The sequence below is a fragment of the Calypte anna genome, chromosome 10 (assembly GCF_003957555.1).
Source record: "Calypte anna isolate BGI_N300 chromosome 10, bCalAnn1_v1.p, whole genome shotgun sequence".
NCBI lineage: Eukaryota > Metazoa > Chordata > Aves > Apodiformes > Trochilidae > Calypte > Calypte anna.
The window spans coordinates 327,667-342,373 of NC_044256.1; the positions used below are offsets into that span (position 1 = coordinate 327,667).

The following is a 14,707-nucleotide window of genomic DNA, read 5'->3' on the forward strand; positions in this document are numbered from 1 at the left end:
ACAAATCACTTTGTTGTGCCTAAAGGTAATGGCTAACATCCCCTGTGGGATGAAGAGCTGGGCTGCCCAAACCAAAATGAGGTGGTTATTGATTTTTGTCATCAGTTGCTCAAGGAGAAAGAAGGTTGGACCTCGATGTAGGGTTGGAGCATGGGAAATGCCTTTCTTTTTTAGAAGCTGTTAAAATACTTCTCTAGTTGTAGCTGGCTTGACAGGACTGGAGATTTTCAGCTGTAGGCAGGTAACAGGTGAAATATCTAACTTTTGTTAGGAAAAACATGTTACTCAGCTGGCATTCCAAGAGGTGTCTTGCTTTTAAGCGCTTTGTGCTTGGAATCGTTACAGACGGCGCAGCGATTCGCTTCCGGGGAAGGCCAAACAAAGCTGCACAAAACCATGTCTCAGGGGGAGATTGGGAAGCTGGTGGCCACACAGAAGAGCCTGGCTCCTGATGGGAGGTAGGAAACATGGCTGGAGGTGAGAGACTGGTCTCTCCTGTGTCCTTCTTGCTCTCTGCCTTGCTGAACCATCTGGGCTCCTTTGGAGCTCCACCAGCCAAAGATAGCACAAGAGTTACTTGTCCCACATGACCATGGACGTGCCCAATTAGACAAGGCCATCCTACTTACGTTGCAATGAAGTTTTGGCATCATGGGTGAGACATCCCCTTCCAAACAACTCAATTGCATGCATGAAACTTTAGTTTCTTGTCTTTCCTCAGGGCACACAGTCTGTTTTTTTGGGTAGAAGTTGTGTGGATTTAACTTCTCCTCAAATGAAAGTTGGGGAGATTTGGGGTAGAAGGACACTTTCATAGTTAATGTTGTTCTCTTTCCACAATTTATTTCCAGGCCTCAGCGAGCCAAGATGAGATTTTGGGCAAAGGGAAAGCAGGGAGAGAAGAAGACCCCACGGGAGAAGCTTGCTACCCAGTCTGAGCTGCTAGAGCTGTATGCAGAGCCAGAAGCCCCCAGCAGGGAGGTGATTTCTGGCTTGCAGCTTGGTGAAGGTAAGGCTTAATGCTACAGCCAAGTGTCTTGGCCTGCTATCTTGGAGCTTGGGTAAAGGTACAGAACTGAGGAAGATTGGTTTGTATATAGAGTTCAGGTGTCTGTAAGTGGGAGAATCCTTCTACTCTGGTGTGGTCCAGCTGAGGCTGCTGTGGGTAAATGGATTGGGAAGATGCACAGGTTTAAGGTCCTGGTTCATGTCCCTGGAAACGTCAGCCAGTAGGTTAGAGGGTGGGATCCAAAACAGATCTTCCATATTGCTTGTCCTCCTGGAATGGATGTGGACAGGCAATTCCCCTCTTGATGGAGGAGAAAACCAAAGAAGAAATTACATTTAATCATCCTGCAAGTACCTACAAATGCTTTTCTCCTCTGCAGGTTTATTCTGATGCCCATCTCCCTATTTTAGTGACAGAACTTGGACTGTTCTTCAGTCTTTTTCCCCCTTTTTACTTATCACCCACAGAGCTGGGTCCTCACCACCTGACCCCTCCGCGAAGCCCTGAGCTGTCCGGTATCTACCGTCGGGAGTTTAAGGAGAACAAGGAGCCTTCTCCCAAAGTGAAACGCAAGCGCAGTGTCAAGATCAGCAACGTGGCCCTGGAGCCCGTGCAGTGGCAGAACGACTCGCTGCAGATCATAACCAGTGCTAGTGACTTGAAGAGCATGGATGAGTTTCTCCTGAAAAAGGTAACTCCTCACTGCCCCAACTAAATCATCAGATGGAAGCAATAAAAGCCATAATTATCTTTGGGGTTGCAGTAGAAATGTTAATAATTCATCTAAGGGTGCAGGTTAGCAGGGTGCAGGTAATGCCTCAGGGCTGGTCTGGAGGAAAGACAGACATGCTGTGCGTGCACCACATGGTTGTGCTGGCTTAGCACAGCAGTTTTGGTGCTTCCCTTGTTTTGAGTTGGCCCTGGTGGCGTCAGAAATGTGTGGTGCAAGAGCTGAAAGCTGCAGGGAAGTGTTCGTGTTCCTAAGATGGAGTGAAAGAGTCACTGTAGTGACTTGTAGTCACTGTGGGTTTGTGCATGGTGACGTGGCTGCTCGTTGGTGCTGCTCATTATGTGGGCACATAAATCCCTTTGCTTTCCCAGATGAATGAACTGGATAATGAGGACAGCAAGAAGGACACACTGGTGGACGTTGTGTTCAAAAAAGCATTGAAGGAATTCCGACAAAACATCTTCAGCTTTTACTCCTCAGCATTGGCGGTAAGTGACTGGATGGTGGGTGAGAACTTCCATCTCCAGGAGAGACGAGATGTTCTGAGTAGTCCTGGTGGTGGAGACATTGCTGAGTTTTCCATTCCTGGTCTGCATATCCCAAATGAAGGATGTTCTTCCTTTGTATTCAGTCCCATGAGCTGTAAAGTTGGACTTTTTTGATTGCCCAAATTCCACCAAAAAGTTCCCAGAGCTGACATTTAATATCCTCTTGCTCTATGCACCAGGAAGCCACCCTGCAGGAGGTCACGAACCAACTATTAGATGGTCCTTTTTTCCTTCTTTTAATCATACTTGGGCTTTCTCCGAGCGTTTGGAAGCTGGTCAGGCAGCAGTGATTGTCTGAAGCAGAATGGACAGTCCAGGGTGTGCAAAAATCCCTTTTCTTTTTGCTTCTGTTTCCCTGAAAGATGGATGATGGGAAAAGTATCCGCTACAAGGACCTTTACGCCTTATTCGAGCAGATTCTGGAGAAGACCATGAGGCTTGAACAGAGGGACTGGAGTGAATCTCCAGTTAAAGTCTGGGTCAATACCTTCAAAGTCTTCCTGGATGAATATATGATTGAGTACAAACCCTTGGACTACACTGCCGTGAAGGTAAGCAGCACTTTTCTTCAACCCCTTGGAAATTTGGGGTCATGCTCTCTGTAGTCACCTCAGTTGTCTTCTCCTCTGTTTTAAGCTAAGGTGAACAACACAAGCCTGCTAGAAAGCAAGGTGTGACTTGTTGGTTGGGCCTTCCTAAGCCCAGTGAAAAAAAACCAACCCTTTGGGATGAGCTGGGATTTAGCGAATGTCAATGTGTAGATGTCTGCATGTCAAAGATATAACCATCCATGGGTGGTGGGAAAGGCAGCTCCCAGGGCTTCCTTTTTAGTTTTTTTGAAGGGCTTTTTCTATCTTTGAGGCAAAGTAGAAAAGAGCAATGCTCTCCTCATCTCTTGACTTCTTCTCAGGTGACTGTTGACTGTGTTGCAGAAGAGGACAGGAGCAGTGGCTGTCCATGCGGTTTTTAAAGCAGAGTTTGCAGTGTGCCTTTCACAGATCTGAGCTCCCTGCTTTCTGCTCCTTATTGTCTGCAAGGACAATCATGGGGTCTCAGGCTGGGCTTTGGAGATGCTGTTTATTGTGCTTCTGGTTCTTCTGCTCCAAGAAGGTTTTCTTCTGAACAGGCTGAGCATCAAGTCTGGCTGCAGTGCTTGTGCCACGTCCTCCTTGGGTGTCTTCCATGGGATGGGAGAGCTTTAGGTCACTGATGCTGGACTTAGAGGCAGAGCAGCTCATCCCAACTCGGAGAGGAAGATGGAGACAATTGTCTGAGGGATTTCTGAGAAAGGGGTGGTCTGTAGGAGTTGTCTATAGTGACATCTCCTCACTGGAGAATGTGTCTGGGAAGCAGTTGACAGTTAGATACAAGACTGCTGTAGGCTTCACCTGGGGAAATTGCCTGTGAATACCCTTTGTACCCTTACACCTCTTTCTGTTACCAGGTGCCAAAAACAGAACGAAAAAAGAGAAGAAAAAAGGAAGCAGATGTGGTGAGTTGAGCACTAAAAAATGAATGGACTTGTGACCACGATCACAAGTGGTAATAGACCTGCTCATGATGGGTCTTCTACTGAGATCTGAACATCACACCCTAGTGAATGTGCAGGCATGAAAACACTTTCTAGAAGGCTGGATGAGGTGGATCGGGTTTGCTTGATGAAGGATCACTGTAGGTTGCCCTCTGAAAACATGTCCCCCATCAGTCAAGAGGTGATGTCAGGAGTTATTATGGAAGAACAGAGGGCAAAACCAAGTGTTGCTCTGGGTTTCTGCATAAACTTAAGGTTTGTGTTTTCCAGGGGTGGGAGATGACATCTCCTTTCTTCATAAAGGATGCGTTAGTAATAGGAAGGATGCAGATGCAGAGCAAAAATAGGGCTGTAGATGCATAGAAGACCTTCATAACAGGGAGAGGCTGAGCAGCCAACCTCAGTTAAATGCAGTTCCCTTGCCAGCTCCATGTGTGGGGTTCTTTATGGGGTTATTAAGCTGCAAAGGAAACAAAAATAGCAAATAACAGGTAAGAGTTGGCATCTGACTGTGTTCATTCATCTCCCTGTTTTGCAGCAAACTCTTCAACCATCTCTTTCTTCTGACCACCCCATCTTTCTCCTTGCAGGTGGAAGAGCACAACGGTCACATTTTTAAGGCAACCCAGTACAGCATCCCCACCTACTGTGAATATTGTTCCTCCTTGATCTGGATAATGGACAGGGCTTCTGTTTGTAAATGTAAGTTCCCTCTCTTTGCCCTTTTTTTCATGTGCTTGTGTCAGAGTGATGAGTTTTGGGATGTTTCCTGCTGGTTTCTGCAACCCCACTTTCAAATAATTTGGGGTTTTTTTCGTATTAGAAGAACTTCAGGGACAGATCCTAAAGGTTTCTGAAGTCATCAAGTTTGTTCATCCCAAAAGTCCTTCCTCATCATAGTGTGGTTGATTTTGTGGGTTTCTTTCCCAGAACGTCCTGTGTTCATCCCAGAAAGTCCTATGGTCATCCCAGAAGGTCAAACCACATTTAAGAGTCACAGTAAAAGGGAGGGTAGACAGTCAGATATAGAGAATGAACCCTATGACTTTAACCCACAGAATGCCTGTGGGTCTTGTGCTCATGTTAAATTCATTTGACTTAGCCCGTTTGATGTCCAGGCACATGAATTTTTTGAGAGATCAGGACAGTAGAGGGGGGCCAATGGAAAAGGTTTATCCATCGTGTTGTTTTTTTCCCATGTTTCTTTGCCTAAGTTGAAGGTATCAATTCTGGGGTATTTCAGGCTCATCCAGTGTGGGAAGAATACAGATGAGAGCTTGTTTCCAACCTCTTGGAGAGTTTCAGTGTCTGATAGCTCAAAGGAACTCATGGATTATTTTCCAACTTCATCTATCAGGGGTTTTTGGTAATATTTCAAGTGCTTAAATAAGGGACCTTTAATATTAAAGGCTTCATTTTTTTTAGTGGATCTAATATAGACTTGGCCCCTGGGAACAGCAAATTCAACATGCTTTTGACCTCCTGGTCCTGAGAGGAGCTACTTAATTCATATTAATACATATTCTCCAGTGATCTGACTTTTTGGATTATTACATTCCCCTTTTTTCCATTGCAGTATGTAAATATGCTTGTCACAAGAAGTGCTGTCTTAAAACCACAACCAAGTGCTCCAAAAAGGTAAATGGCTCTTATTCCTTTTCTTCCATTAAATACCTTTCAGATGACAAATCCCAGGCACGTATGAAAAACATTTGCAGGCACAAATTCTGATACAACTCTGGCAATAACTTTCCTGCAAGAAGCCTCCATAATACACAGCCTCCATAAACTGCAGAATTGCATTTTCCCAATAAATAATCTGATTATAGATTTCTATAGATTTGAATATATAGAAACTGGAATATACTTGCTTTGATACAATGTTTTTGCTGCCCTCTTTCCCTTGCTGGCAGTGTTTCTGCAAGAGCCGGTAACACCGCATGGGAGTTTCTGCTCTACAGATGTGGGAAGTTCAATGAAATCTCCCACTTTTCTTTCTCCAGAGTAGCTCACAGATCCTGGGAGCCTTCTTGTTTCTTGGGGTTTCTCTGTACAAAGTGCTTGTGCTGTACCTAAGGAGGCAAGGTCATTGTAGCTTCCCCCTTGCACAGTTGGAGGTCCTCTAAGAAGGCTCTGGTTTGTCTGTGCTTGGTGGGTTAATGTTTTTAGGGTTCAGTGATGAGGAGCCACAAACCACCCATCATGCTTTGAGAAAGAGGTCTTTATTTTCTGGCAGTGGTTGATTTTGTAACCATTAGCATTGGCTCAACCTAGATCCCTTTCTCCAGGTCTATGGTGAACTTGAGCAAGCACTTGGTCATCACCTCAGAGTTACTTGACTTGAATGAAGGACTACATGGGTTTTGTGGCCTTGCATTTGCTGATCGTTTTAGCAGCCAAGCAGACTGGTTCAACTGCAGGTGGTGAATTTCAACTGGTAGCTGAGACCAGATGTTCCTGGGATGTTGGGGTTTTTTCCCTAGTGAAAAAATTACAGTGTGGGAATCTTCCTCACGTTACCTATCAGTGCCTTTTTTCATGCTTTTATCTGGCATCATGTTTGTTCACAGATATTTTGCAATCACTGATGCTGTGAGTTAATCTGAGTACCCAAGACTCAGATTTACCTATTCTGCTTTTTATGTCCTCTTTGGGCAGTGAAATAATCCCTGGAGATGGTGCTAGAGGGACAGGAGGTAGGGGCCCACCGTTCCCAGCTGTGTTGGCTCTGCTAGGCTGAGGATATAACCACAGTGAGGTGGTTAAAGAAATAAAATTCAGATTTGTATGACTTCAAGTGCATGTCCAGAGAAAGCTCTAGCATTTCAAGATGTACCTGCTGGCTGTCCTGTCCTCCTTTGCTGATGACTTCATTAGACATCTAGGTTGCCTGGATCATCTGAAGAAGTTTTGAATAGCAATTGGATGTGAGCACTGTGCCAGCATTGCTTCCTGAAAGGATTTTAACCCCTTCTCTTTATTTTTTATCTTTTCCCCCTCAGTATGACCCCGAGCTCTCCTCCCGGCAGTTTGGTGTGGAGCTCTCCCGCTTGACCAGTGAGGAGCGAGCGGTGCCGGTGCTGGTGGAGAAGCTCATCAACTACATTGAAATGCATGGGCTGTACACTGAGGGCATTTACAGAAAATCAGGGTCCACCAACAAGATCAAGGAGCTGCGGCAAGGACTTGATACAGGTAGAAGAATGGGAGAAAAAAACACACGGGGAGAAAAATCTCTGCAGCAGCAAAGTTGGCTGGAAGGAGGGTGGGATGCAAAACAGAGGACCACCTGTCTTCCCTGACTGTGGGCTGTGAAAACACAGGCAATGCTTTCATGTCTCCAGCCCAAATCAGTTCTCCAGCCACTGACTTAACACCTTTTTGGGTGCAACGCATTAAAAAAGTCATTCTAGTTGAGGGTAAAACACCACCTTACAAATCCTGGTCCACCTCAGGTTACTTGCCCCAGAAAATGCTCATCCTAAGACATGGAATTTAAACTAGGCAGTGGATTTCTTGACACTGAACGCAGTGTCAAGAACCTTTTCTGTCCTAGGGTAGCATCTACAGCTTCATATTGATTGTGGTCTCTTGTTTTTCTTCTTTCTCCTTGATCCACTGCCCAACACAGACATTGATAACGTCAGTTTAGATGACTACAACATCCATGTCATCGCCAGTGTGTTCAAGCAGTGGCTCCGTGATCTGCCCAACCCTCTCATGACCTTTGAGCTCTACGAAGAGTTTCTGCGGGCAATGGGTAAGGAGCTTCCTTCATGATGCCACTCCCTCAGCAAACCAAAACAGTGGCCACTTCTAGTGCCTATTTCCTCCCTGCTCCCAAATCACCTGGTTTTACCAAGTCATTTTTGCCCAGTTTCAGAGTCTGACTTTTTGGCAATAAGGGTTTTTAATCCAAAGCCACAGGAAGTTCAGTCTTGCTTCCATTGGTGGCACACGCTTGATTTGTGGTTCAGCAGATTTCAGCCCATAATGCCTTTTTAGAAGTAAAGTCAGCTGGAATTGAGAAAGTATCATTGTAAATCTGAGGAGGAAGTAGAAGCTGCACTGTAAATGCTGGTACTTTCTCCACAGGCCTCCAGGAGAGGAAGGAGATGGTGAGGGGAGTGTATTCTGTCATTGACCAGCTCTCCCGCACCCATCTCAGCACCTTGGAGCGTCTCATCTTCCACCTGGTGAGGTACGTTGGCACCTTCAGGCAGCAGGCAAGGGATGAATATTCAGACATCTCTTCATACAAAAGTAGCCAAGACCAGAAGCTGGTGGGCAAAGGAAAGGGAAGAGCTTTCAGGTCCATCATGTCTCTCAGGAGGTGGTTCCAGAGCTGTTTCTCCAGATGATGTTCATATTGATAAGCGACCTCCACAGCACTTTATTCCTATTACCTGCGAGTCCTTGGGTCCTCTTGCCAGTGCAGGGACAGGTTGTTTTGGTAGAAAACGCTGGTTCTTTTTCTGTCTCGGGGGGACACCTGAGATGTCTTTAGGTTTGGCTTTCTCTGTTGAGCAAAGATGAGGGCTGAGCAGCGCACTTGCTAGCAGAGCGAGGTAGTGCTGTAGAAGTGTTATCTCCTCTATTCACCCTTGGCTATGTGGAAGAGGTGAAGTGGAGGTGCCTTCAGCTCTGACTTCTCTCTTAATCCCTATTTTTTTCAGGATTGCTCTCCAAGAGGAGACCAACCGAATGTCAGCAAATGCCTTGGCCATTGTCTTTGCTCCCTGTATCCTCCGCTGCCCTGATACGACGGACCCACTGCAGAGTGTTCAGGACATCAGTAAAACAACCACGTAAGAACATGGTGCTGGGTGATCAGCTCCATTAGTGTTGAACTCATGTCTTGATAACCCTAAATTAGAGGGGAATGGCTCAAGTATAGAGAGCTTTAGTGTGGAAAATGTAAACATGTATTCAGTGCATCTTCGTGAAGATGCTTCATGTTATCTAAATCCCCAAGAGGCTGGTGAAGATGGATTTTTAAGTGTTGAACCATCCATGAGAGCATATCAACTTGTGCTTCTACCCAGCACATCTCAGCAGGAAGAGGTGGAGCTCATGCTGACATGATTTTCTAGTTAATCCCATTTTTGGCAAGCAGATCTTTATTCTTACTTAATTTTATCCTTTTTTTATTTGAGGATGTGAGCCTGTTTGGTCTGCAGCAATAGTATGCTGCATTCTTTGATTACTTTAAAGTGTGTGGCCTAATTGCAAAGATTTTAGAAGGAAAACGTGCAGCTCTTGCCCAGATTCAGATAGTCTGTCTCCTATTATAGATTGAAAAATAGCTAATGGAGGCAATTACAAGAATAGAAACCATACAGTGAAGGGCTGGTCTTCTGAAAGGGGTGGGTTTACCTCCAGTAAGTTAAAATAGTTGAAGACCAGAATGTCCTTACACCCCCACCTGGTAGGAGCACTGGTCCTTCTGTGGAATTCCTTTGTATCTTCTCCCTTAGCCTTTTGCTGTAGTACATCCTCCCACTTCGTTAGGTGGAAAGGTTTATTTTTTGCCCCAAACATGCTCCTGACAGCATTAAACAGCTCAGCTGAAGGAGCTTGTTGCAGCACTACTATGTGCAAGTGAGTCTCAGTTTGTAACTTGGAAGCAACCTGCCTCTTCCCAGATTTGGAGTTCCTTGACCCTTCTTCAAAGGGAGGAATTTCTATGGTGAGATCTGTGGGGGAGGTTTAATTTCTCTAGTGAGTTCCTTGATCCACCCTCTTTTTAGGGGGAATTTCTGCTACCCTTGTGTTTCCAGCTGGACCTTTCTCCTTCCTTCAGGGCAGATCTTCAGGCAAGACAGGGCCATCTCAGATCAAATAATTTCTCCCTCCCATTTTGTCATCTGTTGGTGTTTTGTTTTTTTTTCCCTTTAGTTGTGTAGAATTAATTGTCATCGAGCAGATGAACAAGTACAAGGCTCGTCTCAAGGACATCAACAGCCTGGAGTTCGCAGAGAACAAAGCCAAGAGCCGCCTCTCCTTGATCCGCAGATCCATGGTGAGATGCCAAAGCCACCTCTGTTCCCTTCTGTCCTTTCCTTGCCCTCAAATGCAACCCTACCTGATCTTTTCCTTCTTACTCCAGCCTCTCAAACCCTTTGCAACCTCCCACACAATCTCCCCTGGGTCAGATACCCTCAGCCCCATGGTGGTTCCTTGCCTTTGCAGGGAGTCTTGCCAAAGCACAAGGAGATGGGAACGGTCCATGGAAACATGGTCGCTCCAGCTCAGACACTCCTGATGAACGTTTTCACCTTCATTTGATCTTGTTTGGTGCTGGGTTGAGTCAAGCCTTTTCACACCGGCTCGATGTTGCCCCGTAGAGACCCAGACCATCCATTTCCGTACTCTTACCACATTATCTGAACCCAAAATGAGCTTCCCCAGAGGCTCTCCCTGCTTCTGCACCACCTTTTGGGAGCCTCAAACTCATATCATTGAGCTTCCACGCTTCCCGGGTGGCCACCAGGCTGCGGATGCACGCTGCTCTTGGCTTGTTGGGCTGCGGGAGAGGGATGGACTCGACACAATGTGGTCATCCCAGGCTTGGATTAAGGTGCCAAGAGGCCCCTCTGCTTGGCCCTGCCTGCTGTGGTCCTCAGCGCCATGTTGCTCCTGCTTTTGGGGAGATAAAACCCAAGCAGGAGCTGCCTGAGGTTGTGGGACTGGTACTGCAGAGCTGCCCCGCTCATCCCAGTTCAGGAAAAAACACAGAAAAAATGAGCAGAAACGGGTTTCTTTTTGGAGGGGCAATGGCATGTGCACTCTAACCTTCTGCTTTCCTTTTCATCTCCTCTCCAATCCAGAAGCCCGTACTAATTGCGGTTAGATTTATGAGCATAACCCGCGGTTCAATCCCGGTATGTATCCACTGCAGCGCGCCCCACGCCAGCCCCTGCATCCCCCCTTGTCTGTCACCACCGCTCATTCCAGCCTCGTCCCACTGGCCATTCTCTGTGACGTTTGCCCAGCCCAGCCCCAAGCAGGTGATGCTCCTCAGGGCCACCATTTCTCCCACAGGTCCCCTGGGCACCAAGAGTTGGGGCCAGCCAGCGCTCAGCTGTCCCTGCACGCAGCTCCTCAAAAAACCCACAACCCACACTTCCGGCCCCTTTTCCCTTTCCTACTATTTTTTTTTCCTATTTTCTTTTTCCATCCTGTGCTTCTCTTTTCTTTGCTTTTCTGGACTCATCTCTTCTCCTTCCACCCCAACTTCTGCTTGCTCAAGGTGCATTTCAGCATCAAGTTGCTTTCGCAGCACTGCTGTATCTCCAAATGCTTTGGAGGTTATGAGGCATCCAAAGGTCTCCTCCACCTTGAGCTCAAGGTCAGGAGACACAGGTTCATATTGGAAGAGGTTCAGCAATACTGGTATTCCCCAACTCCATCTCAGCTTGAGTTTGAGTTCCCAGCAAAACTGCAACAAGTGAAAAAAGCACCAGCAGGTTTTTGGGGTTGCTTTTCCCTTCCTACTGGGTTCAGCCCACAATGCTTCTCCCAGTACTTCAGCATCCACCGGGGTCTGGAGATGAAGAGCAAAATCCAAGCTCTGTTCCCTCCTAACGCTGTTTCCCAAGCGTGTTGTTTTGCAGGGGCTTAAGTCCACGAGCTGGTGGGATCTTTGGGATCTCAGGGGTTTTGGCTAATAGGATTCTGAGTAGCTGTGCTTCAGCTCAGCAACCCACGTGAGAAGGTGTCATCAAAAGAACATGGGATATGGGAGCAGCTTGGCTGTCAGAGAAAGGTCTCCAAGGTGTGATGTTAAGAGATGACAGGGGTAAAATGCAGCAAATCTCCAGCAAGAAAGGAGGCTCCTTTAACCTGCAAACCTCCTCCAGGCACGTGGGGAGTCAGAGAGGCCCAGGGATGTCCCATCGGCAGGGCTTAAATAGTCCTGTGGGGAGGAAAGCTGCATTGCAATGAGCTTTTCAACAGGGAGATGCAGGTGTTGGGAATTCAGGCTGGTTGACACCACCTAAGTCCTGGTTGGTTCAAGATCTTGAATTTAGAAGATGTGATGTATCTGGTTAAGATAGAAGCTTTCTAATGTCCATGGTGTCCCTCATGCCCCAAAATCCATTTTTTTCTTCCACTTTGTGGAGCAGATCTGTAGAGCTGGATCTCAGAATGTTTATGGTTCTCATGTATGTGAGATCAGCTTGTGGGCAGTGTGATGAGGTGAGAGTTACTGTTGGCTAAAGGTGTTGGTGGAACCCCTTGTGATGCTCAGGAAGTATCAAGGACAGGGGAGAGAAGGATGCAAGATGTGATCTAATGATAAAGCAGGAGTTCAAATCGAAGCCCAGATGGTTCTCCCACACAGAGCCAACACATTCACCTGGCAGATCAGACTTCCCATTGCACAGGCTGTGGGCTTTGTGGAAACCCATTCTGCTGCCAGCAGGGCTTGCTGTGAAGTCTCAGTTGCAGTTGGTCCATCAGCTGGTCCCTCAGCACCATCTTCACCACCTCCATCCTCATCACTTCCATCCTCACACTGTCCCATGTGTTGAGTCCCTCTGGTACCTCTCAGCCTGGGGTGAGATTTTTGGAGGGTCCTGGGTATGACCACCACTGGTGCACTGGGGACTGATGGCCAGGGCCGTCGTCTTCATTCCTTGGGAGAGCAGTGTGCAACCACTCAAGATGGTTGCAAAATCACCTTGGCTGGTGGTGGTGATGCTGTTGTCTCTCTCTAGGGTAAAGGACGTGTGCGACGTGGTGCCTACCCCAGCCCGACGTCTCCCGTCGCTGCGCGCCTGCCCTCGGTGACCGATGTCCCTGAGGAGACCATGAGCAGTGAGGAAGCCATGGAGATGGAGGTGACAGACCAGCAGCAAGCGGCCATGCAGCAGGAGGAGAAGGTTCTGACTGAGCAGATTGAGAGCCTGCAGAAGGAAAAGTGAGTCTAGCCAGGGGCTCAAGGCATTATGGTTGTTATCTGACATCATATGGTTGATGTGCCACTTCTAGGGGGAGGTGAAGGATTCCATCCCTCCATGATCTCTTGATGCATGCTCATCCGTTCTCCTGCCCACCTTTGTGGCATCTTGGGTCAACAAGACTGGGTCACTTTTTGGCAGGGAGGAGCTGACGTTTGAGATGTTGACACTGGAGCCCCGTGCCTCTGACGACGAAACCCTCGAGTCCGAAGCCTCCATCGGCACCGCTGACAGCTCTGAAAATCTGACCTTTGACTCTGAAGGAGCCATCTCTGACCGTTCAGGTAAATCCTAATGTTCTTGGGGTTGGCATGGAATGGGTTGGGTTGGAAGGGACCTTCAAAGATCATCTAGTACAACCTCTCTGCAATGACATCTTCTAGTCAAGCAGGTTGTTCAGGTTTTTTGATAGCTTGACGGGGTTTTTCCTGCACACTCTTGGCATGTAGCACTTGAAATGGGATGTTAGGGGTTAAAACACATGGACCTGGGGAGGTGGGTGGCAGCACCCAAGATTTGACGGGGAGGCAGGTGCTCCTCCAGCACTGTTGTGTCACACTGGGTGATGCTACCTCCAATGAGACGCCGAGAACATCATCTTGGCTCCATGGTGCCTGTCCCCTTAGGCAGCGCTGAGACACTGGGTGGTTTTGGGTTGTTAATCCTCTGGTGGACTTTCTCCCTCTCCTCACAGAGAGAAGTGTAGCACTTACCTCCCTGCGCCCTGCCAAGGCAGAGGGGCCGAGCCGGCTGCGAAGGCACCCCAGGATGCGGCTGGACACGGCAGACCCAGCCGAGGCCTCCATCTCCTCTTCTTCCCAATCATCCACCTCCTGCTTGCCCCATTTGCCCCGGAAGCGCTTCCAGATGTACTCCAAATCACCTTTCTACCGAGCAGGGGTAACTGGAGAGCCCCCTGAAGCCCGGGCAAGCCCCGAGGCCTTCATGGGACCTCTGCGTTATGCTGAGGACCGGCCTCAGTTCACCACCCGCGGGACCTTCAACCCAGAGAAGGGCAAACAGAAACTGAAGAGCGGGAAAAGTTCCTCTCCCAAAACCAAAGAGCCCCCAGATGGGGGGCCAGGGGGGGGACGCAAGAGGAACCCCGAGGCCGACTGCGCCGCTGCCCAACCCCTCGTCCTCCTGGGGAGCAATGAGTTCATGGTCTGAGACCGTACACCTCCTCGTTAGCACCAGAACAATGAGTTCTTCATTAAGAAGGGCCGGTGGGGAACGGTTCAAATGGTGGCCTTAATGGTTTGGGGGTTTTGAGACCTTTGGGGGGGTTGGACTGGGGGCAGAGGAGGGGGCACTGGCCGGCTCCTGAGCCCTTCTCCTCAAAGCATCCAGCGTCTGGGAGCGTTCTGCTCAAAGTCCTGGTGCTGACTCATCCTCGGGAGGAGAAAACCGAGCCTGAAATTCCCAGCGGAGCATCCAGCTCTGCTCCTGCCCTCCGCGCTTTACCCGCCTCATCCACGCCAACGCCTAGCGCATGGAAAAGCGTTAAAGTCTGCCAAAAATCACCTTTTTTTTAATTATTATTTTATTTTTAATGTGACCTAATCCCCTTTCCTCTTTTTTTGTTTTTTTTTTTTTTTTTTTTTTTTGAGACGATCAGTATTAAATAATAATAATAATAATCAAGGACTACTTGAAGCTATATTTGTTTATAAGATGGTTACTGGAGCTTGTTGTACATAGATATATTTTTATTATTTTTTGTTAAATATTGTTCCTCAGACAGGACTTTTTTTTTTGTTTCTTGTTTATTGTTTCGGGGGGGTTTTTTGTTTGGTTGGTTTTTTTACTATTATTTCTTGGCCAGGGAGGAGAGAAGTGTTGGGCTGAGCCGTCCTGCCAGTGTTACTGCTGGGTCACCATCCATCACTTTCCGCTGTAACACTGAGTTTTATTTGGAACAAA

At 47.6% G+C, this 14,707-nt stretch overlaps 1 protein-coding gene across 1 annotated transcript in view; it reads left to right on the forward strand.

Annotated features, from left to right (window-relative positions):
- Positions 1 to 14,107, forward strand: part of MYO9A (myosin IXA) — a 165,339-nt gene extending 151,232 nt beyond the window's left edge. Inside the window, exons 28-43 of the mRNA XM_030457120.1 lie at positions 346 to 458; positions 852 to 1,009; positions 1,477 to 1,700; positions 2,111 to 2,227; positions 2,650 to 2,838; positions 3,732 to 3,779; positions 4,409 to 4,520; positions 5,395 to 5,456; positions 6,821 to 7,013; positions 7,450 to 7,578; positions 7,914 to 8,019; positions 8,495 to 8,626; positions 9,717 to 9,840; positions 12,542 to 12,744; positions 12,926 to 13,068; positions 13,479 to 14,107. Coding sequence (XP_030312980.1) covers positions 346 to 458; positions 852 to 1,009; positions 1,477 to 1,700; positions 2,111 to 2,227; positions 2,650 to 2,838; positions 3,732 to 3,779; positions 4,409 to 4,520; positions 5,395 to 5,456; positions 6,821 to 7,013; positions 7,450 to 7,578; positions 7,914 to 8,019; positions 8,495 to 8,626; positions 9,717 to 9,840; positions 12,542 to 12,744; positions 12,926 to 13,068; positions 13,479 to 13,954 — 2,529 coding nt within the window. The 3' untranslated portion in view covers positions 13,955 to 14,107. The remainder of the gene's footprint in view (positions 1 to 345; positions 459 to 851; positions 1,010 to 1,476; positions 1,701 to 2,110; positions 2,228 to 2,649; positions 2,839 to 3,731; positions 3,780 to 4,408; positions 4,521 to 5,394; positions 5,457 to 6,820; positions 7,014 to 7,449; positions 7,579 to 7,913; positions 8,020 to 8,494; positions 8,627 to 9,716; positions 9,841 to 12,541; positions 12,745 to 12,925; positions 13,069 to 13,478) is intronic.
- Positions 14,108 to 14,707: the final 600 nt, after the last annotated feature.